This window comes from Musa acuminata, chromosome BXJ3-1 (genome assembly GCF_036884655.1).
Source record: "Musa acuminata AAA Group cultivar baxijiao chromosome BXJ3-1, Cavendish_Baxijiao_AAA, whole genome shotgun sequence".
Taxonomy (NCBI): Eukaryota; Viridiplantae; Streptophyta; class Magnoliopsida; order Zingiberales; family Musaceae; genus Musa; species Musa acuminata.
This window is the reverse complement of record NC_088349.1, coordinates 24928484-24952544: the sequence shown is the minus strand read 5'-3', so window position 1 is coordinate 24952544 and position 24061 is coordinate 24928484. Positions and strand designations below refer to the sequence as shown.

Below are 24061 nucleotides of genomic sequence, written 5' to 3'. Positions count from 1 at the left end.
AAATTAACTATATTAATCACATAATTAGTGTATCTAATGATTTTAATACTTCTTTTATGCACGTAACATATTTATGATAATAAAATATGATTAGTTATGTTTTAATAAAATTACTTAATATTGTGATTAGTGATTTATGATCGATATTTGGTCAATTTAATATGTTTATACTTTATAGTTTATTTGATTTAAATTTGATAGGATCATGGCACCAAAGGAACAGTCACACGATGATGCATGGGTTCATGCCCGAAAGCTAGATGGAAACCGTCATCATTGGCAATGTATTTATTGTGACTACATTGGTAAAGGTGGAGGAATAACTCGAGTAAAAATGCATTTGGCTGGTGGGTATCCTGACGTTGCAAAATGCAAGAAGGTTCCAACGGAGATCCGTAAATTATTTCAAAGCAAGATGAAACAAGCAAAGGAAGATGCATTAAAAAAGAAGGCAAGAGTTGAGGAAGAATATCATAGGGCTACACAGGAACCAGTTTATGATCAGTATGAGGGTTGCGGCGATGAAGTCGACCTGGATCTCACAGCTGGGATTCGTGCATCATTGGAGCATCAGCATACGGTCGATGAAGCAATGAGGCATCGACGACCTGACTCACAATTAGAGCATGGTAGTGGTAGTGGAATCCAGAGGTCAACCAGCATGAGGCAACCAACTGCTCCTTCTCAGTTAGGCCGAACTAGTAGCATGAGGTATGGTGGACTCCGTGGTTTTATGAGAGGTCTTGGCAGGAGGTCCGCACCAGATATTGTTGATATTGATCCGCAAGCCTATCCCCCACAAACAGCGAAACAGACACGGATTGACGATGCATATACAAAAGAAAAAAAACGGGATATTGGGAAGGCAATCTCAAAATGGTTCAACTTTCATAGGATTCCAGCCAACACAGCCCAAGGTCCATATTATCAGAGCATGATCTCCTCTATTCAAAAGTCTGGCACGAGGATCCAACCTCCAACACCGAAGGAGATTCACGGCGTGTACTTAGATGAGGAGGTGGCAGAACTAAAGGATTGGATCAAATCCTTCAAGAGGCAATGGGATGAATATGGGGTGACATTGATGTGTGACAGTTGGACAGGACCAACAAGAATGAGTATCATCAACTTTCTTGTTTATTGCAATAGAAGAGTGGTGTTTCATAAGTCCGTTAATGTTTCTGAAAAGATCCAAGATGCAAACTACATTGAGAGCTTGATGGACACTATGGTAGAGGAGATTGGACTACAGTATGTTGTCCAAATAATAACCGACAATGGAGCGAATTTCAAAAAAGCCGGTTTGCAATTGATGGAAAAAAGAAAAACTTTGTTTTGGACTCCATGTGCAGCTCATTGCATAGATCTAATGCTAAAGGATATTGGTGAGTTGGATGCGGTCAAGAAATGTGTAGCTCGAGCACAATCAATTACAAAGTTTATATATAATCATCATTGGGTCCACGCATTAATGCAAAAGTATGTAAATGGTGAGATACTTCGACCTGGAATTACTCGGTTTGCTACAAATTTTATTGCATTAAAATCATTACAGCAAAAAAGACATGGCTTGAAGGCAATGGCTAGCTCACAAGAGTGGTCTGAATCCAGATATTCGAAATTGAGTGATGGAAAGAAGATAGAAAAGGCCATTCTTTCATCTAGATTTTGGGAGACTATAGCAGAAATCATAAAAGGTGTGGAACCACTTTATATTGTCCTCCGTAAGGTCGATATGGACAAGCGTCCACAAATGCCGTATCTTAAATATATGCTGATTTCAGCAAGAGAGGAGGTCAGGAAAGCATTCAAAGATGATTTTAAGGCCGACCAATACGTACGAATCATTGATCGTCGGACCGAAGTTCATATGGATCAAGATATCCATAATGCAGGTAAATTCATATTCAAAAATAGTTAATTTATTATTATTTAGATAATAAATTATCATACTAACAAAATTATGTTTTGCAGCGTATTATCTAAACCCGGCAATTCAATATCGATATGCTCTCGGAACGCAAAATAATTTCCTAACGACACTACGAAATGTTATATATCGACTCTTGCCAAACACTACCGAGGCAGCCGATGCTCTTATGGAGGGTCGATTATTTCGAGAAACAGTTGGTTCATTCTCCGACGTGTAGCTATATCATGCCGTTACACTATGGATCCTGGTGAGAAAAAGTTATGCATATTGATTATCAATTATATTTAATGTTAATTATTTGTTATGCTAATAAAATCTTATTTATATCTTTTTGCAGTCGAGTGGTGGTTACAATTTGGAGGCGATGCACCACATTTAAGGAAGGTTGCCGTTCATGTACTTTCACAGACAACAACATCTAGTGGTTGCGAACGTAATTGGTCAACGTTTGCGTTGATTCATACGAAAGTCCGCAACAGACTCTCCTACAGACGGTTAGAGAAACTAGTATATGTCCATTATAATATGCGGCTAAAATTGCGATGTGCTGAGTTGGATAAGGAGCCAGAGGAACCAGATATTGATCCCATTGACCTCCAATTCTACAACGAAGATTCAGAGCCAATGTTAGATTGGGTTGAAGCAGCAGAGAACCAAGAGGATCCTCTACTTGATGAGGCGGGAGATCCTCAGCGTCCTTCACGTTTTATCACCGAGGCAATAGAAGAAGAAGAAGCACAACCCCAACAGGTAGAAAATCCCCCTCGATTACAACATGGTATGAGTCAAACTGCTCGAGGAACTACCGATACCCAACGGTCACACTCGTCCGCCCAACGTGCAAAGGCAAAGGGGAAGGCAATAGCATCAGTTGCATCGTTGGAAAGAATCGAGTCGGGCGACGAGACACCTTCACAATCACATTCTCTTTCTCGTTCGGTCCAGAGACATGACAGCAACACGGACAGCAGTGCCTCAACAGATGATGGCGGTGATACCGGGCAGTCGTTGGTCTCGTTTGCACAACTTGAGGGTGGTGAATGGACTGAGGAGCAATATTTTACACATGCCACTCAAGATTCAGATCATGGAACTCGACAAGGTACTGGTCAAGTTTATGCGCGGAAGGGAAAGGAGAAGGGGAAGGGGAAGGCAGTGGATGAATATGAACAAATGCGACAGAGCATTCATGATATAGACACAGAAAGAGACTCATCGTATTCACAGCCATCGTATTATGAAGAATCATATGGGCAACAACAGTATGGTGATAGTTGGTCATCCTTCTCTGAGCAACAGCATGATACAGAACAACACCAATATATGCCTCAAGAGCTGCCTCGGACAAATATGATTTATGACGATCAATCTACGATCAGTACCACATTGATGCATCAATGGCATACGGTGTATCAATACACTATGTCATGGGATCAATTTCATGATTGGGTCCAACAAACGTATCATATTGATATGTATCGGATCGAGGACCCCGATCCACCACCCGTGGAGGCTCGTCGTTCGTTTTGGTGGTAGAATTAACAATCAGGTATATCTAGATATATGATTATTTAATTCATTTGAATTTTAGAGTTTATATTGTAACAAAATAGTCTAACAATTCAACTGATTTTTCTATAGATATTTCAATCTATAACGAGCTGAAATACGAACCTCGAACAAGACTACCTCAAAGCCCGAAAAAGATATGTGATGCTATTTTTATCTAATTTACATTGATTTTGCTAAACTTATACTATTACTATATTTATTTGTAACTTGAAAACTCTATCCTAACTTTTTTTTTAATTTTCAGGTATTTTCGGAGGGATAAATCGGTGAAATTAAGTGTACCGAGCGGTACACCTCGGTATACCGCTCGGTACGCCGTACCGTACCGTACCGAGCCGGCGTCGAAACGCCGGTATGGTACGGTTCGGCGAACCTTGATTCAAATAGTATCCTTGTCTTTTAATTGTCTTTTGCATGGATTTAAATAGTGTGCTTCTGCTGCAGTACCTTCGACTATGGATTAGTTTCAGACCATATAGTCCAACGCTAGTTTGTTTTGTTTTTTCTATTATCTTTTCAGGTAATATCAGGTATGACCCAATATATTAGTACCATGCTGGTCTCATAGAATATTGAAACTGATATTAGAGTGAGATTGTAGACCTTGTTGTGTATATTTATTTTATTTCAGGAGTAATTCTGATGTATCTTTGATTTGAATTAACCTTATTTCTGGTAACGTATTGTCACGACCTTAGCTGGTTTTGCCTAGGGCGTGCGGCACCCTCGCGCGTCCGTCCGCAAAGGTCAGCCTCCCCGAAGCCTCCCATTGTCCCTTAGGACCAACAAAAGAGAGAACGGGTTAAAGAGAACGCCTCAATCGGGATCCACAAGCAAACATGTCCGAAAAACACTTCATAGACAATGCGAATTACAAACAGACTTTACAAGCTCTGAATAGTTGCACAACAAAGGGTAAAATGGTCCATTACAGATCGAAAAGCTCTCGAACGTGTCCACATGACACAACCTTTATTTACAAGCCTAAAGAGGCCACCAACCCAACTAAAATGGGACTATTAAGCCTTCGGCCGCCCCTTTACATTCTGTACAAGGCATGAACATGCCAAACGACAACGGACAGACATAAGCATTACATCCAACATCTTGTTTAGAAGTTTGTCCGTTACATTCTCCCCCACTTATCCCTTCGACGTCCTCGTCGAAGCCTTTGTGAACACTGCAACTCTTCGCCTTTGCTGAGTCTTCAATCTTCCGCTCCAGCTGCAATGCGCCTCCTGGCTCCCAGCTGCTCTCCGCTGCTGTTTCTGAGTAGTCGAACCTTTGATCCGCCATGCTGCTTCAACTCGCCAATGACTCTGACTCTGGTGTGGGGTTGGCTGAGTTGTATTGATCCTCGTTGATTCCTGCGGATCCACCAAATGAAGGAAAAGACCATCCTTAGTGCGCCAGTCTCTCAAAATTTCCACATGCTGCTTGAACTGGGTGGATGCTTGTTGGAGCTTTAACGAGCATCGCCTCGCAAACTTCTGATGTTTTGGGTCCTTCCTCCACAAAATCTGCTCATTGACTCTTCTTTCAGTTAGTTGTCACATCCAAGTAGGTTCGCATCACTTCCGCTTTCGATTGGCATTTCGTTGGGAAATGAGGCGGACAATCTACTCTCAGTAGCACTGATCACCGTTGGTGAGGATTTGACAACTATTGTCTTCCATTATCTTCGAAGGGTCTTTGAACTTGTGCAACGCTCCTCTGCTGGATATATAAGAGAATTGGGGTACTCGGTTTCGCCCATTGTCTTAAGAGTTGAGAAGGCAAAAGTTACTTGACTTCGCCCGCCTCCTCGAGGTTGTACTTCATGCATCGAGCTGGTTACTGGCCTTCGCCTGCTCTTTGCTCACACTTCTGAAGCACTTGAAGTGTTTGCACTCCTTGCGTTGAGTTAGTTACTGTGATTCACCTTCTCAATGCCATTGAACTTCTGGAATGCAGGAAGTTTTCACCCCAACTTGGAATAATTCTCTGATAGATGAGGTCGCCTCTGGGATTGTACCGTCTTCTCCATCAACCCTGCCGCCTACTCCACTGAGTAGCAAAGGTACAGCACCGCGTACTGCCTGCTTCGTTCCTTGGTCGTGCACTCTTGCATGACCCGAAGTCCTTCACTTACGGCTATCTTGATGAGAAACTTGTTGACACCGGTCTTACGAAGTTTCTTGGCCTCTGCCCTTCAGCCTTGTCTCGGTACTTGGAGATTGCCTCTGCATGCTCCACCTCCTCGGCCCCTTTCACGACCAAGCGCTCTCCCTCCGTGAGAGCAAGGGATCAATGACTTGCACGGAAGTCCCGCCTCTACGGTACCATGGCGCTGCCATGCCCATGGCCCTACTATCCGTCGCCTCGCCTCTGTATCCCTTTCCTTTACAATCAGTAGAGATGTCTCCGTGGCACTCCTCTGAGTCCACCTCCATTCTAACTGATGCTTGATTTTGGGTAGCTAAGTCCCTTTGGACTCGTCGTCGCTTCCTCGCCCCTTTCGACCTCCTGCTTCAACACCTCTGTGTTCTCCAAGCAGTCTGTTTGGTCGATGGAAAGACAGACTGCAACTCCCATGCATGGCCTCTGCCATCACATTGTAGGGTTTGCACCGATTCTGTTCTCCTTAGCTTCCTTGGTAGCAACGTTCGCTTACTCGATCTTGTCCTCTGACTTGTCGGGCTCCCTTAAGCGAATATGAGCTCTGGAGCAGTCCAACTCTCCAGCTGCTTCGATCATACCTCTGCATGATCAAGTCCCTCTCATGGGACTCACTGGTACTTGCATTCGAACTTTTCCCTTGGTGGAACCCAGCCCCCATATGCTGATGACCAAGGTTTTCATCCGATGCAAAATTCGGTGCACGCCCGGAAGACCCGCCTCTGCGGTACCATGGCCTTCACTCCTTAAATCCATAGCCCTTCTTGCCGTCGTGTTGTTCACCAAAGCGGAGCTCCCAGTAGCTCCCGATCATACCTCCATATGATCTAGTCCCTCCCGGGACTATGTCGTGTGTGTCGCATTGCCACAAACTGTTCCACCACGATCCGCTGCACCATGTCGCCTCTTGGTGACATCTCCATTGCATTCTGATCCTTGTGGAATAAACTCGAATTGTGAACCCTCCATGTGTGGCCTCTGCCAATACATCGCAGGGTCTCCTCCACCTTCGATTTTGTTCACTCCTTTGGCAATCGACCTTCATCCACCCACTCTTGGGTCACACCTAGATGAAGCACCGCTCTAGGACAGTCCGTCGCCTAGTAGCTCCCGAAGTCCTCCGACTTCACTATAACTTGTGCACCATTGTCTGGATCCTGGGCCTCTGCCCCTACCAGCACAATCTCCGCTGCGCACTGCTTCCTTCATGGCAACTTGAATGGCAACACTGTGGCATATTCTTCAAGAGTACCCGCCTCTGCGTCCTCTTGCCCCGTGCTAAGGCCTTCTGAACCCAACTTCGCCTCCGCAAATTAAGTCGCCTTAGTTCCTCCATCAAATGCTCCTCCGAGATAAGGTGCATGTGCCTAGAAGCTCCCTTCGTCTTTGGCACCATGCAAGATGAGTCCGCTCCGTCAGAATGAAGGACCCATGGAACAACATGATCCTACCCTTGCCTCTGCAAGAGCTCATGTCTTTGACCTCTGTCTAAGGAAAGCACTATGCTTCTGCTCCATGTTCCAACTTCTCTATTGGCTCCCTTCAGGCGGCTTGGGTACTTCGCCAAGTTACACCCAAGTTGCTTCGCTCCTCGTTTTTGCATTGAGTCGATGGTGGCCCTCGCGCCCACCATTCCACGGGTCAGCCCTCCCTTGAGTCCGATCTCCATATCGACTCCAAGTGTGCCTCCATTTGAGTTGCTTTGGGTCGCTCCCCCACTTGATCTCGCAATGCATCCACCAATGCATTCTCTCAAGCGAGATCATGCGACGACTCCTCGCCGCTTGCTCAGTCCATCGAGCTTCGTGGAGTTGTTGTTTTGTTGAGGTACTCCTCCTCAACATGTGCAGTCCGTCGCACATGATTCTCCCTCTGGAGAGCCGGGACTTATCCCTCCTGGATAACTATCCCATTTGAGCAACATCTCTCTTCGTTTCGGAGACCACCATCCCCATGGACTACTCCGATCTGCTGAACAAACTGTGCATTGTTCTGCCTCCTGCAAACGCACTTGCTAGATTGCACCTCTCCGTCAATACAGTCCCCGCTGCACCCCTCAAGGCCTAGCAACATGCTGAACTCGTTGCACACTTCAGCCTCCTCCGGACGTATCCTTCGCATGTTGAAGAGAAAGTTTCAATGCTCCATGGCGCCGAGTCTCGACCGCCTTGGGATGGCCACGAACAATCCATCGTCCGCATACAAGCCCATGCATGAGTACCGAATTCTTCGAGTTAGCAATTCCTCTCACCTCTGTGAGCTTTTGCACAACTCTTTCGGTCGCTGAGCAACTCATTCCACTTTGCATGGTCTCGTCCTTTTGCCAAGCGCCTCGCTTGCCTTGAGCACCATCAAGTAAAGTTGTCAACGTTGAGCCGTAGCTCAAACTCAGCCATCCCAACCTTTGTGCGCTCCGCATTCTTCCAAGCTTGCCTGTTCCCGTGGTGCCTCTCGCGCGAAGGGTTGGCCATTCCTCTGAATGCCAATGTTAGATGCCCGCTCCTCTGAGCGACTCTTTTCCCTACATCTCCATGCCCGTTTTCCCTCAAACGGTCGCGCGTGTGCTGACTGCCCTCAACGCAGCCCCGCTAGGTCCCCCACGTTTGCATGTCAAGTGTTTCTATGAGTGCTTGTCCCGCTCTGATACCATAATGTCACGACCTTAGCTGGTTTTGCCTAGGGCGTGCGGCACCCTCGCGCGTCCGTCCGCAAAGGTCAGCCTCCCCGAAGCCTCCCATTGTCCCTTAGGACCAACAAAAGAGAGAACGGGTTAAAGAGAACGCCTCAATCGGGATCCACAAGCAAACATGTCCGAAAAACACTTCATAGACAATGCGAATTACAAACAGACTTTACAAGCTCTGAATAGTTGCACAACAAAGGGTAAAATGGTCCATTACAGACCGAAAAGCTCTCGAACGTGTCCACATGACACAACCTTTATTTACAAGCCTAAAGAGGCCACCAACCCAACTAAAATGGGACTATTAAGCCTTCGGCCGCCCCTTTACATTCTGTACAAGGCATGAACATGCCAAACGACAACGGACAGACATAAGCATTACATCCAGCATCTTGTTTAGAAGTTTGTCCGTTACAGTATGGAATCTTACTTCTAGATGATTGTGTAACTTAGAGAAGGCACTTGGTGGGGATGTTAGGATGTATGATGGAACTACTCTCATTGTCAGTATCTTCAACCAAAAGGGTGCAAAATTCATGAAGCAGCCTTACAAGCAAGTGCCCACTAGGCTTTTTTCAATTTTAGCTATTTTAGATTTCATGGGAGCCAATGTCATGTCACTAAACATGCATTTGTTATTCATTTTTAGTTTTTGACTTCCCTGCATTAGATGTTATTGTTGCTTGTTTCATTATACCTTCGCAACCTAAAAGTTAGCGATGCAATCCTAGAGACACATTATATGTAATCCAAGTTACAAATATTGTATATATTATTGCAGAACTCTTAGGGTCTGCTGAAATAGAAGTTGCATTTGACCACAACAGCAAACATGATGATAGATAACTCAATTTCTGATAGTTTGAGAAATTTTGAACATTTGTTTTTTGATATTACAGTATGGCTCTTTAAGTCAAGTCGTTGATAGTTTGAGCAATTTAATTATTTCCTTTCATATAAATTTTTATCTAAAAGATTCTCTTCCAATCTCTTGGTAATTTCTTACTTTCCATTTATTTTCTTTTAATACACTTGTTAATGAAGCTATCTCTTGATCTTCGAAGGCCTTCCCTTACGAAGAATGTCATCAAATCATTTTCTATTATGATCATCTGTGCTAACTAGTTCATATATGGATTAGAAAATTAGACAAAAGGTGCACAAAAAATGGTATTGTCATACAAGGTCTGATTTGTGTGATTTAATAGGAAGTAAAGCCATGTACTTGGACATACTTATTTCCATTTCTACAATTGTCATTTTCAAATTTCTACTAGGTTTTTCAGGTTTTATCTTATTTAAAAGAAAGATTTAGTTTTTTTTCTCTCTCTTGTAAGGAGAATATCCGTACAAATGTTTTTAACACCGCCGATGTCGGTCCCAAGCCCGAATGAAAAAGGTGGAGGGTTGTGGAAGGCCACTAAGAGCCAGCTTGAAAAACATTTGAGAACTCATATGCATGATCTTAACTGTTTCGTAATAAACCTAGGTCATCATTGAGATTAGATGTGAGACAAGATTGTCTGGAAGAAAACTATGATATTATCAGCTGGGACTAATCATTTGCTCACGAGACATGAGACATCTGGCCTAAGGGTAAACCCTATGTATCTTAGAGGAAAATTAGAAATCTTGTCGTTCAGTATATTGGCAGATTTACGATAGTTTGAATTTTCAAGACCCAACATCACTATCTATTTTTTGACCAGATACTCTAAAATCATACAGTACTTTCAGATTTACCAATTATTGTTCTTTGATCTCACAAAACACATAGAATCATCCTGTTATTTCAGGTTGATCATGTTACTAGAGGATCTGCACGGCCCAAACTTATCTGACCTTGCCTGATCTTAGTATTGTGCAAAACATGTCAAGCTCAAGAAGAAACAGCAGAAAGATCAGTTCTTCATGGCAAACCATTAATCCTTATTTTGTTAGATGAGTAGCTTCACTTTTGAATGTAGATAACTTTCTTGAACTCCATGAATTACTGGTCAAATTCCTGCTACAGGCATTAATTAGATATTTGGACTTCTTCTGACACTATAGATCATTACAGTGTCTGTAACTGTAAATAAATTTTCTCTCAATATGTCACTCAAACTTCTTAGCTATTTTGTTTCTTTTTTTGGCTGTAATCTTTACATGTTTCCATAGTATCTTTTTATGTATTTCAATGTCATTTGTGCAAATATGTTTTTTGTTTACAAATTAATTAATGTGACAAAAAATTGTAGCTTAAGGAGATGGGTGGAAATGGTAGCCTAACCAGAGGCGAAGAAGCTGCTGATGCTAGCAAGGTATCTGATCAATCAGCTGAAAGGAAAAAAAGTTTGGTGGACTGGATGAACTTGATTAAACCTGCTAATGGGGAGAAAGATCACTGGGTACGTTTAGATGCTTTTTCTTTGGTTATTAAAGAAAATTTTCAACTTGATATTTGTTGGTGTGAAAAAATGATTATTCTAGAGATACTTTCATTTGTTTTTGTGACTTAAAACCTTATTTGTTTCTGGAGCAGGTGCTGGCTCTATTGCCCTTTGTTGATTTTATATTGTTTGCTGCATATGAGAGGCTGAAGTGTCCCTTTTTTTTGTGATGTATTTTGTTTATGTATTCATATATGCTGGTGGTTTTGGTCAAAGAAGCTATTAGTAAATCTGGCTTGCAATGTATACTGAATGAGACTATCCATATTATTGACTGGCCAGCTGGGCATCTTAATTTTTGAGTTATTGTTGTATTTCCCTTGATTCAGAATTGCTATTACGATTCTTATGATCTGCAGTAGTTGAAGCATACCTGTATTGCCATACATTTAGGTTCTGGATGAAGCTGTTAGCAAATGCACATCATGTGGATCAGATTTTGGAGCTTTCAATCGTAGGGTGATGATTTTCATCTAATCAGTTTTCTTTTCAACCTTGTTTGATATCACAATTTTCCTTGTGATATAGCATGACAATTCCATTCTTTACTTTCAGCATCATTGTAGGAATTGTGACGATATTTTATGCGACAAGTGCACAAAGGGTAGAATTGCTCTCACTGCAGAAGAAAATGCTCAGCAAGTCCGAGTTTGTGATAGATGCATGGTATATTGACTGATTTATCCTTTACTTTTAACATCATTGCACAAATTGGTTTTTGTACTTTTGATGATGTCATTTCTTACTCCTGAAAATTGATGCTTGTAGAGATATGCTGTTTTAAGTTTGAACTATGTCAGGTTGGTCTTCACTGAAAATGTATATTAAATAGTGGTTCAAATTTAGGTGTCTGCAAAACCTTTTGGGTTCAGGAGAAAGTTTCGGTTGTTGATATTCTGGAAGTCGAGATGATGTTGGTAAACGTTATTTAAGTCTTTTAAGATATTATATTTATAATGGGTCTTCTTCTAGCAGTAGGCATTTGTTGTTCCAATCTCATAAAAAATCTGATGTATTGTTGCTAAAAGGAGATCTTTTTCTTTTATGGAAGCTAGGTTTGCTAAAAACATTTTACCCCTCCATTGACTATTGATTGTCTTTTAAAGAGATTTGTGTTTTTATAAGGATCCTCCTTGAAACAATCTGTAGTGATAGACTCATATATTTTAGTATTATCATTAATCATAAGGGTGAAGAAAGTGTTTTTTAAAGAAAATATGATTTGTTTAGCCAATTGAGTGAATTACTTTTCATTTTACATCTTTATTGAATTTCCATCCAGAGGATTTGCTGCAAGTCCATTAGCTAGAATTTGCACCTTAGGTTGATAAAACACTATTATCAGTCAGTGGTAGTCCCGCTTACATTATGACGTAAATTGTCTTAGTTGATCAATATTTTATTTTTTGTTCATGGATGTTCTACAAAAGATCTGAACTAGTTCTTACATTATGGCTATTATTAACCAGTGGTGGTACACTTACATTATAGCTTGAATTGTCTTACTTGAACTTTCTTTTCTTTGTTCATGGATGTTCTACAAAAAATTTGAACTAGTTTGTCCTCGAGAAATTCACTGTCTTGTCTTGTGTTTGGGCCCTCTGAGTTCATATTACATGTAAGCATTAGAGTTGGCAAGTTGCTTTGCACGTGTGAACTTAGTGTTGACTTGTCACCAAATGCTGACATGTGGTCACCAATTTTGATTAACTTTCACTAGAGAAAGGTGTTGTCAATGGGGCCAGATTATGTACTTTGTGGTTGCTGAACTAATTTCCTGGGATATTGAAAATTACTGAATTAACTTTTGTGAACTATGTAAATCTCACTGTCATGTGAAATTTAATTTTGTATAAAGCTGGAAAATTTCGTTTTTCTTCACATATAGTGTAGAAACTATGTGGAAATAAAACAGCCCTAACATGCTTGATCTGCTAATTTAAGTACTGAAACTTAAAATTGCATGGTTGTTAGTATGAATGTTAGATATTCTGAGCATTGACTGAAAAACACGACTTGAGAAGTGATTTGCTTGATGTTACATGGGAGTCTCTCACGTTGAATAGGCAGAAGTTTCTCAAAGGTTAAGCAATGCAAAAGAAGCTGTCAGCAAACCTGTCGGTCTGCAAAGTCATGAAGATCTTGTGCGAAGGCTTCAGGTGCAGTCTTTTTTATTGCTATATACCATCATGTTTAGACAGATGTCTCGCTGTGGTACTTTATATGGAGGGCATATTTTTCTCATTGTTGGAAAATGATCTAGTTAGCCAGCTTTATTAGTTCTTGCATCTAACTTCTTTAACCCAGATATTATGATGAATAATTAAGGTTTTGGTCTTGATTTTTGCAACAGGAGGAATTGAACAAGAATCATAAGTTGGGTACTTTACTGCTATATTGTAGAACATTATACTATGTTTTCTGATATAACATGTACTACTATTGACTAATTTATGGTAGTACGTATTTCATAGGTTCAAATTCTGATGAGTCTTGGAAGCCAATGAGGGAAGTAGCATGTCCCATCTGCACAGTCCACCTTCAGGTCTATAATATCAGAACTTTTTTTTTTCTGCAACATGATAAGCTTTTTCCTTATCTCTTCATCTATTTTCCAAACTGGAATTTTGCTGATGTGTTGTTAGGACTGAATTCTATGATATTTACCTTGAGTTTCAGGTGCAAGTTTCTGCCTCAGGCTCCCAAACAATCGAATGTGGTGTCTGTCAACACCCTTTCTTGGTCAGTGCTGATTGATATCTGATTTCGCCTTGCCATGCCATTGCAATTTCTATCCTCCTATAATTCTCTTTGACAAGCAGTAGCATCGCACATGCTCTCTGCGGTCAACTTGGTTGTATACCCAAGTTGCCTGCATTTTTGTAAGTGAACTTACGTAAGCATTCACCTCATAAAAGGTCAAGTGTGGAAGCTATGCTTTCCAAGAGTAGTGTGAAGATGAAAACCAGGACCTGGATGAGCGAATAAATAGTAATGCTTGTAATGACTGTTGGTGTGCAAAACTTGTTCGGTGACCACATAGATTTGTTGGTAGGAATTGCTTTTTGGCACAGTTCGTGGCTACTATGGCGGTGAAGTAAACATAGTGATGAGTGCTTTTGTATGCTTTCATATAGAAATGATAACTGTCATTAACTTTTACTACCAACTTTATTTTTTTTTCCCTATCAGAAAAGTGATTCTATGATATTCTATTTCTTTCTTTCTTGACTTAAGAGAATATTTCATAGATGAGATTATTTGACAGGTTGATGCAGGTCGAGTCAGCCACAGCCCCACATCGAGTCAATAAACCGTGGCCGGTTTCAGGTTTCATTTACTGCATTCTTCTTTTTCCCTTGTTTGAGTTCTGCAGCCTTCCATATATTAAAATGGTTTGTAGTTAAACTAAGCAATTTGATAGATGCAGACAACTTCTTGTTTTGGTTCTCATTCTATTTGTTCCTATCTACTGCTAATATCCTATGCCAATTTAATGTATTCATGCAAAGCTCAAAAAATAACTTATAGATATGCTGACATTGTTAGTCTTCATCAATTGATTGTTATATTGAACTCAAATTGATATTAATATTAGAAACATAACTTGTCAAACAATCATCGTTAGTAAAATGCGACAGTATAAAAATATGAATCAATGTCTTCATTACGATTGTTGTTGTTGCTAATTCAAACAACTAGGACATAATAAATGATATGATCCTTGTGATATCATATATGTAAATCAGGCACATAATATACAGATGATATATCATGGGTATATAAAAATATAAATAGTAAAATATATATAATTTTATACCTCGAAACCACCAAAACATGTGTATTTGTGAAAATTCTCTAGTCAAACTACTCTAAAAAAAATTTCAATAAACAATAACTTGGCACAAATTATTGAAAACATTTGATTATCAATATAAAAATAATAGTAGACAAATGAATCAAAATATGCAGATTGACAAATAAATAGTGTTTCAGAAAATCAACATAAGATTAACTTGGTTTGATAAATTTCTACCTATATTTATAGAAAAAAATTAAATTCTTCATTATATAAGATTAACTATGAGGTTTTTTGAGTTATTCTCCCTCGCATGATTTTTTTTTAACATCTTCTTATATAAATCTAAAGTTCTTTTCACTTTAACTCTAGATCTCCAAGAGCACTTAAATGTCTTACTTTTTTCTCTCATCAAAATCTTGAGATTTATTAGAATAAATCCCAATTCACCTAGAAATTTTAATTTAACTAGAAAATTTTTTCAACTAAATTGAATATAATTAGAACTCCTAAAAAACTTACCAAATCGAAGGAGAATCTTTTATTCAAAATCTATAATTGGAGGACATTTGATTGATTATATAGGGAGAGAAGCATGATAATTATGCAACTATAATTGTGTTTGACAATCAAAAGAGCTGTCCTCATCAACCACTCAAATGCTGTTGAAAAAACTGATTATAAATTGTATAATTTATAATCTGAAATGGTTTCAATAAGTTAGTGTATAGTAAATAATCTCCGTAAAAGATAAGTTCAAGAGTGAAATCCAAGCTTAAAATATTCCAATTTTAGTATGATGTGTCATAATTTCTATTTTAAAAAGTAGTCATTAGACCTATGAGAATAGTAAACCAAATTGAATAATATAATAGTAAAGAGATATCAAACAAATAATTCTATGAGTTTGATGAAAATGAGGCATTATGATTGTCTATTATGGTTTTTTTTCTGTGATATGAACAGAGGTAATGACTTTCTATGAATAGACTATGTCTTTTGCTGGTCTCAAGATAGGGTCTGACAAGTTCTAAATTGCGAAAGTTAGCTTTCTATATCAACAGTTAACAAATGCTTGATTATAGTGATAGTGTAGTTCTGGTCCATTTGGATAAAAGGATCTTAGTCGAGTTTGAAGGTTCTAATTTGTGATTATTTTAGTGTCTGAGATTTATCTTTTGCTGAATCAACTGTTGACTTGTAGAAGACTAGTAGCAATCTTCATGAGATTATTTGAGAAGCTTGCTAAGTTTCATACAAATGCTCACCAACTAATGACATGGCTACTGTTTCAGTATTTTCAATTATGGTGTTGCTATCATTTATCATTAGTTTCAGCATCCACGCCTTGTGGTTTGAATTATGCGCCTTGCAAGCATAAAACTGACCTCTGAATCAGTATTTCTTCATGTCAATTCCCAGTTTATTTAATGAGATTATGTTAGCAGCAGCTGTTGTGATTATTGTTTGCAATTCCTAATATCACATATGGTAAAAAGTTTAAATTGACATGATAATTCCAGTATAAACATTTAACTCATGAAATGCTTATTATAACATCACGACAATCATCATGATGATTAGCTTGTTAGCAAATTGCTTCATGGTTCATGCTACATGGATAATTCACCTGCAAAAACTTTCTTATAAATTGTCATTTATGATGCTTTAGTCATATGTTGAGGCTTATCTTTCTTTTATTTTATGATCAAGGCACATTTATTCTTTAGTTCATTAGGGACAAAGAGGCTCAGAGCATTGATGCTTCACTTATTGGAATTTGAGAATCATGTTCATTTATCATTTTTTTAAAACTATTATATTAGTCCTTTACTAGAAAATATATTTAGTGGTTTCTCAAATTTTATTATTGAATAGTCTATTTGTTTACTTGCTTCTTATTCTTGTTTAACTTCTAGTTTGCCCCTCAATATTCTACAATATTTCTTGCGAACTATTGGCAATTACTCTATAGGAATTGTGACTTCTGTTAGTCTCTGTTATATTTATGTAAGAAGGAAAAAAGAGACATTAACTAATTCTTGAATTGCATTCTAGATATTCATTTGTCACCGGAGCATTCATCAATAATATTTTTACACATCTCAATTCCTTTAGCTTTTGCTTTTTCTTGTTTATTTATGTGCTTTCACTTTGCACTTTTCTGCAAAAATATATTGTAAACTGATATTTAGCTCATTTTTTCATCATTTTAAAACTAAAGAATTATCATACTAAGAATGTAGGTTTGTCCAAAGAAAGCCTACCTTGTTGGAGTTGAATATAAAGGCACTAAAGATAATACTTTTTCTGTTGATTAATCACTTGAATAATTTGCACAATTAGCTTATATTGCTCCACTTATCAAAAACATGGTTTTTAATTTCGATGTGTACTGCCCGATATAGGTAGTACGTATTGGTCCAAAAGCCTCTCGACGCGCGGATTGCCTGCTATCAATCAGTGCCAAATTTTTGGCCCCGTATCACCCGATACAGGGTTGTATTGGGCAGTAACAGTCGAAATTTCAACCATTACCGACTTGTATCCTATTTTAGACGTACTGCTCGATATGGTATGCCTCGATACGTACCGTACTGAGCCAGCACAAATTGAAATTGTGAATCTTGATCAAAAGTATGTTTCTTATTCTCCTGATTGAACATGATGTAGTGAATAGTCCTATGGTTTCTCTAAGTGTGCATTTCTAGAGGTCTAGAATTTAGGAGTATATTATTGCTTTGGGTCATTGAATGATGAAATTTAGAAATATATCTTTCTGAGGTTTTTTTTGGCATGAACTCCATCCTCTAATGTTACATAGAAAATATTTCATTGATGTCACTTACCTAGTCTTACATGACATGTCATATTTAATAACTTATACATCCTGTTGTATTTGTCTCCTTCAAAATTCATAAAGTGTTGCCAACAACAAAACAAGAGGTGAAGATTAGAAATGTTGTATGATTGGTTATATTTATTAGGGTCATATAATGTTGAACTTTTCAATGCTTGTGACTTAAATTCAAACACTCACAATCGTGGTTGCTTGCTATCTGGCTGAATAAGTTTAGGTGCTGTTGGGTTCATTGGTTATGTTAATGTTGCTTTGAGCTCGAGATCTTGGTTAGACGAATTTAAAAAAATCAAAGAGAATATGAAGAAGTCAGAAATTCGGAAGAAAAATATATTTTTCATATATTTTTGTGGTTTTAAATAGAATATTAAATGCCAAGCTACCTTTCTTGTGATCCTAGAGTTCTTTCGTGGTGATTGTTATTTATCATTTTTTACAAGAATTAGTGACCAAATGACATTCCCATAACATGGGTCTTTCCCTCTGTTTTTTAAAATTGTCATGGAATAGTACAGTCAAAATTTAATAATCTGTAAACTCCTCGACTTCCGATCTTTGCTTATTAAGGAGTCTTTGTTCTGATGAAATTAGTGAGCAATTTATCAATGGTTTTGGACCGTTCATTTCTCAGGTAACTAGAATTGCATTATGTAGATACGGAATGATTGGATAGTGTCACTTGGTAGAACGAATTTTTTTGGCTTATGCTATCTAGTTTCAACATTCACTACTCTTTCTAGAGTGCTTGTGATCAGGATTTCAGTTATGCTCACTGATCCAGAGTTTTGTTTAGGCTTGCTTATCGAAATTAAAGGATTTATATTGGCTCTGGAAAGGGTGCTGAAGTCAAGTACCTAGTCCGAGCCTTTCATGTTGAAATTATAATTTCATTAGCAACAAGTTCGTATGCATTTATGATGTAATTATTATATAGTCATTAAAGCTTTCTAATGTGGTATTTTATATTGCTTGCTTTGTTTTAACTAAAATGATTACTCACAACATTCAAACTAAAATGACACTACCGACGGTTGAGGAAAGGAGAAGGAAGCAGGAAGAAAACTGGAGGTAGAAGGAGGCCTTCGAGAAAAAGGAAGAAAAGAAGAGGAGAATATGCAGGGTTTGTGGGTAGTAGCTACACAATAGCCTGGAGAGGGTGAACACTTGGCAGTAGTTATACATAAAGCCCACCATCGCCCTATAATTGGTCGCCTCCCTCTACCTGCAACCCTTGCATGAGAGCCCACCATTGCCGCTTGCAGCCCTCGTGCAAGGGCCTGCTGCTGCCACCTACAACTGTGGTCGCCCCACTTGGCCCGCAGCCCTCATGGGAGGGCTTGCCGCTATGGCTTGTAGCCCTCGAGCGAGGTTTGTTGCTGCACCTTGATCGTTAGTTGCAAAGGGAATGCACAGCCTCCTCGCACCCCTTCCTCGTTAGCATGGTCTCTTGGGCATCCTTGCCATTGGCTGCAGCCTCCATTGTTGGCCGTGGAGGTTGCACCTTCATCGCAGGTCCTGCGAGTGGGGGCGGTTGGTGCGGTGGAGGGGTCAATTGGTACGGCGAAGGCATGACTAGGGGCTAGGTGGAGGGTGGTGGCTGATGGGAGTGGAATGTTCATTTTGACAAAAAGAGGTACTCTTTATGGGTATAGTGCACCTTTGTTTTTTTCTTTTTTTACTTCTGTTGCAATAACCTATAATTCTACAACTAAACCATGAGCGATACACCGAGTATACAGGTTCATCTGCTGAAAGGATTTGGTCTGCCATGTACCAGGATTATTACCAGGATTATTTTCCACAAATCTAGTTATATGTTTTTTCTTTTGTTTCTTATTTCTTGTCCAGACATTTTGTTCAGTTATTTTTGCATTAAATGCTGAAATAATTGGAGATGATATGTTTGATATTAGTTACTGGTAATTCTTTTGTGTTATTGTTTTCCACATGCTCAGCATTGCTAGTTGCTTAGATTAGGTGATTCGACAATGAGTTTACTAAGAAGCTTATATTAATTAAATTTTTCTTTGGACATACCATGTGAATGTATACAGTTTCTTTTCAAATCAATTTAAGACTTGATTTAGTGATTTTTTACGACAATCTATGTTTTCGTTGTGTAACATTGTTGGTCAACATGCTGTTTGTAAATTCTAGGTGATAAATTTTATGTTGCATTTGCTTTCTTATCTCTAGCTCTCATCATCTTAATTCCTTCTGAAGAACCATGTTACGAGAAGAGACTGGTATAAGATTGATCTCTGGGATTCCAGTCCGCATAGCTTCTGCATATCTCCTTGAAGCATATACAGATTTGGTATCTTCCGACACTCTATTTGGGATTCCAGTCCACATTAGCTACTGGAAAATGATTTTTAAATTTTTTTCAGCCATTAATCCCTAATATTCTTCTAAATGAGATAAGTGGGAGGGGGGGTGGGGATGAATATTTTGATTTGTTTTGTGAGCGAGCATAATTTATCCTAATTCTAGAGTGATATTCCCATCAAATACTTCCATCTGCATGAAGATAATTCTTATTTGATGATGTTTGCATGTTTCTATCCTTTAGCTTTTGTATCAAGTTATGGTCATACAATTCCAGGTTACAGCAAGAAATCCATGCCCGGTGCTTTTCAGACATGTATTATGGTTCATCATCATAAGTCTGAATGTACTGGATCAATCAGCAGAGTTAATGGACAACCATTAGAGGTTTCACGGAAACAAGGACTTCATTGGGGAAGTTCTTTCTTTCCTTTCTCGGCCTTACCCTCGGTCAAATGCAATCAGATTATGCAAGGTAGAAATGGCTGCCACGGTAAGAGGCTTTGGTCACTACAAAATTTTGGGAATTCAAATGTATGCAGCTGTCTCTCCCTGTGCAGTAAGATTTTTTTCCTATTATTAAAGTCCTTGGTGCTTATTTGCTACCTTCACCTTCCTGCACAACAAAAATGGTCTATAGATTGGAGGAACGCCATTGTGGACCTTCTATATTGGTTTGGTATGAAGCCCCCATTCAGCACATAGGCTGGCCTTTCCATGCTAGTTGGTAGATATCATGTGTCAAGGTTGGCAACCTTCTTTCCAAAATCTTTGCATCAAAATGCAAGTGCAGCCAAAAGAAGCAAATGGCAGACCCTGTTGAAAATATCATATGTTCGTTGCTGCTAAATCAGTGGTCTGATTTAGCCTTGAGATTGTTATTTAAGTTGTTGAATCAGACCTCCAATGGAATCTGTTCATGGGAAGAATTCATTTGTAAAAAGTACAAAAATCAAAACCAAAGCATAGCACAATCTACACTTTGGCGGGCTTCATGTATTGACTCAACCATGATTAGTTGACTTTGTTGAAAAGCTAGGAATAGATCTAATTTTTAAATTATGGTAAAAAAAAGTTAAAATGTTGCCAGGTATAGATGTCAGATTTGAAGTTGGGGGAAGTAGTCCTATTGTACCTTTTAAAAAATAAGCTCATGGTGACATCTATATGAGTGGAATATTGACCAATACATATGTAGAATTTCACATTGTTTCTAAGAAAGAGTAGGGTTTGATGTCTCCTCTAATGCTGTGTTACCTTTGCTTGGAATTGGTGTTCCAAAATCATTGCCAATAGGTTTTGTGTCTTTTCTTATATTTGTGGCATTTCTCTACTGTATTATCAGTTTAGTGTATTTTTTGCATGAGATAAAGATACTTATGTAGGTCATTAGAATCCAAAAACAAAGCAAAAAAATCCTGGATCCTTTTCTTATATACATGTGTTCTGTTGCATCTTTCTGGTGTGTCCTTGCATGTGATAACATATGGTTCTATAGTTTATTATACTCTAAAATAATTAAGTGCTACTTATGATTATGGATATATATGATTATATTTTAGGATTATTTAGATACTGCAGAATTCAGATCATATCTACAACCTCCTAAAGTACAAATGGAAGTTATCTTAACGAATTACATTTTCATATTCTGGAATGTACATTTCTGCATGCATAGACCTTAAGATATCGACTTAATCCAGTTTGGTACAGTATAATATTTTTTTATGATTGTATTATGCTTCAATCTGCTGATCACAATAACTTAAATAACATTCTTTTGATCGATGTACTTCAGGATGCAGAGATTGTTTGGAACATGCCAAATACAACACTAGCAATGATGTGGAGTATCTGAAAACATAAAAATATTTGTGAGGCAGTTGCTCTACAATCCTAGATTTCTATCTGCATATCCCACAGCTTTTGTTGAAGCAAAGCTCTGTCAAGTTGAACAACAGCGTGAGCTGAATTAGCAGATTCAAAAACAGCCCTGAAACTTTATGTTCACATTGTGAGCTTGATTGTTTTTCTAATTGTGTGGATGTGCCTGTTAAATTTATGAAATTTGTGTCCATGTTGTAGTGTAGTGATGGCCTATGTAGGATGTGAGAAATGTCGACTGTGGGAAAATCTTCAAACTCAAGGTTTAGTTCTCGTCTCCATTTATAGTCTAAAACTATTTATACTAGCCTTTGTCAAGATTTCATATATTCATTTGCTAGGTTTCTCCCACAAAGTCATGAATCAGAAAACGATTTGTGGTTCATTGTATGATTGACATTTCCTATCTTGTAGAATACTTGTGGCGAATTCTTGGGTAGATTTTTGTTTTTCTTTTGATCTTTTTAATTAATATATCTTATATACAAAATATAGATCTTATTGTTGCTAGTGTTCCCAGGTTAGTCTTATATTTGCACTCTCTAGAAAGTTATTTTCACAATGGAAACTTAATATTTCTCTGAAGGTAAATTTAGTAAAAAATATATTTTTTTTTTCACGAAAAGCTTTCTTTTGTTTATTTTTAATGAAATGTCCCTTCATAATTTTTTTTTTACCTTTTTATCTCTGTATAAATATGTGGAGCGTGTAGTTTGGTTTAGTAAATATCTTTTTACTACACTTCAAAATAGGTTCAAAGCCAATTTAGGATATATATATATATATATACACTAAGTTTGTGCTACAAATAAGAGGTCATGGGCTTCGAAGCACATCCAAGTGCATAGGAGCATAAAGACCTATAAAGATTGATATAATTATGTGCTAAACAATTAGAGTTTATATCAAAATGATTGAAGCGAATGATATATAATCGTGAAGTTAAGGCCTTGATGTCTAAAATAATATTTTTTAGAGTCCAAGGAGGATCTTAGTCGAAATTAATAATATTAATGAGTTGAAGTGAATCTATAAAGGCTTTAAAGTGATGTAGATGGAGGAGCAAGGCTTACTTTAATCCCTTCAAAATTATCATTCCCTCGGCCATGAGTGGATTGGAAACACAAGGAAAGCCACTAGCCATCAGTAGGTTGCCTTCAGGATCTTTGATGGCAAATCCACCACTAGGTTGCCTTCAGGATCTTTGATGGCAAATCCACCACTTTTACCCATAGAAATAGGGCTATGAGAATGATCACATTCCTTTCATTATTGCTAGTTCCCTCAGATCTTCTATAGTTAATAAAATTTTTAGAATCAACCATAGCCTTATAGAATAGGGATAGAAGAGTAGATTGATGATTGTAATTATTACGATATAATCAAGAAAGCTAAAGATAACTAGTAATAAAACTCCTAATCTAAAATTCATCCTAAACCTCTAAGTTTGTTCCTTCCTCTAACCGGGACTCTTCATCCTAGCTATTGAAGGATAGGAGGGAGTATAGAAGTTTTTTCATAACTAAGGACCAAATAGAGGTAGCAAATTATACTAAAAAGAAAATGTTTGGAGAAGTCAGTAAAGAGGTGACAAATCAAGTATAGTTAAGATTGGAAGTGTAAGATTTGGGCAAATCAATCGGTTGTAAGTAGGCCCTTTTAAAAGTTTCCCAATGAAAGGTTTGATCTTTGGGCAACTACAAGTTACCATAATGTCTTTCAACTTGTCTAATAATTTTTCTTATTATAGTCATCCTCTTTGATAAATCTATATGCATCATTGGCGTTGATTAGACCTTTAGGGGTAAGGGTCTAGATCCATGCATCAGCATAGGGGACTTGGGGAATATGAATATGAAAAATACTTCAAATCAGAAGAGGGTGGAAAAGATCTTACAAAATAACTAAATTTCAGTTTCCTCTAATAATAAGATCGGATACGGTATCAATGTTCATAATAACATTAATATTAAAGTAAGTGGGCCATCTATTGGAAGGAATATTACAAAGCCAAGGGTCATCTCAAACCTTTATGGTACTACTAATATTGATGATTCTCTTAAGCTTGCTCTTAACAAGGGAAATCAAATGGCAAAGATCACACCTAGTCTTAAATATTCTATTGTGTTTATAATATATCTTCATTTTTAGTTTGTTGTATAGTGGTCTAAAGTTTATCTTTGTGGTTTAACATAGGAAGGATCCATTAGGCACCAATAGATTTCTTGACTACTAGAAGGCACCAATAAATGTTCTTGATGGGAGAACGTCTATATAAACGAGGTTTTTGGTCCTTGGGCTCTATCTCTCTCTCAAGTCTAAAGGATTTCCAACACCATCTAATGTGAGAGTTCTGAGCCTAGAAGTGCCAAAATACAAAGAGAAACCATTGTTGAAATTATCGACAACAATG

The 24061-nt window shown here is 38.2% G+C and overlaps 2 protein-coding genes across 10 annotated transcripts in view; both read left to right on the top strand.

Moving 5' to 3' along the window:
- The window catches only part of LOC135629470 (protein FREE1-like), a 31512-nt gene extending 9531 nt beyond the window's left edge, over positions 1-21981 (top strand). For 2 of the 8 annotated variants that reach the window (XM_065136873.1, XM_065136874.1), the window contains 9 exons: positions 10586-10735; positions 11171-11236; positions 11333-11443; positions 12844-12936; positions 13131-13158; positions 13252-13322; positions 13457-13519; positions 14046-14107; positions 20042-21981. In XM_065136873.1, coding sequence (XP_064992945.1) covers positions 10595-10735; positions 11171-11236; positions 11333-11443; positions 12844-12936; positions 13131-13158; positions 13252-13322; positions 13457-13519; positions 14046-14090 — 618 coding nt within the window. In that variant the 5' untranslated portion in view covers positions 10586-10594 and the 3' untranslated portion in view covers positions 14091-14107; positions 20042-21981. Of the gene's footprint in view, positions 1-5698; positions 8899-10585; positions 10736-11170; positions 11237-11332; positions 11444-12843; positions 12937-13130; positions 13159-13251; positions 13323-13456; positions 13520-14045; positions 14108-19659; positions 19754-20041 lie in introns of those variants that run through there. The other 6 variants (XR_010493245.1, XR_010493246.1, XR_010493247.1 and 3 more) reach the window with 6 other exon arrangements.
- LOC135629471 (uncharacterized) lies at positions 1497-4762 on the top strand. 2 transcript variants are annotated; one of them, XM_065136879.1, is made up of 3 exons: positions 1497-1895; positions 1975-3482; positions 3575-4762. In XM_065136879.1, the coding sequence occupies exon 2, from the start codon at positions 2237-2239 to the stop codon at positions 3467-3469; it is 1233 nt and encodes a 410-aa protein (XP_064992951.1). In that variant the 5' UTR covers positions 1497-1895; positions 1975-2236; the 3' UTR covers positions 3470-3482; positions 3575-4762. The 2 variants fall into 2 exon arrangements, with proteins under 2 accessions (XP_064992951.1, XP_064992950.1); XM_065136878.1 differs by having other exon boundaries at positions 1975-4762.
- Positions 21982-24061: the final 2080 nt, after the last annotated feature.

Excerpts from the sequence above, each read along its gene's own strand:
- LOC135629471 (XM_065136879.1), top strand. The coding sequence starts at position 2,237 with ATGCTAATAAAATCTTATTTATATCTTTTTGCAGTCGAGTGGTGGTTA.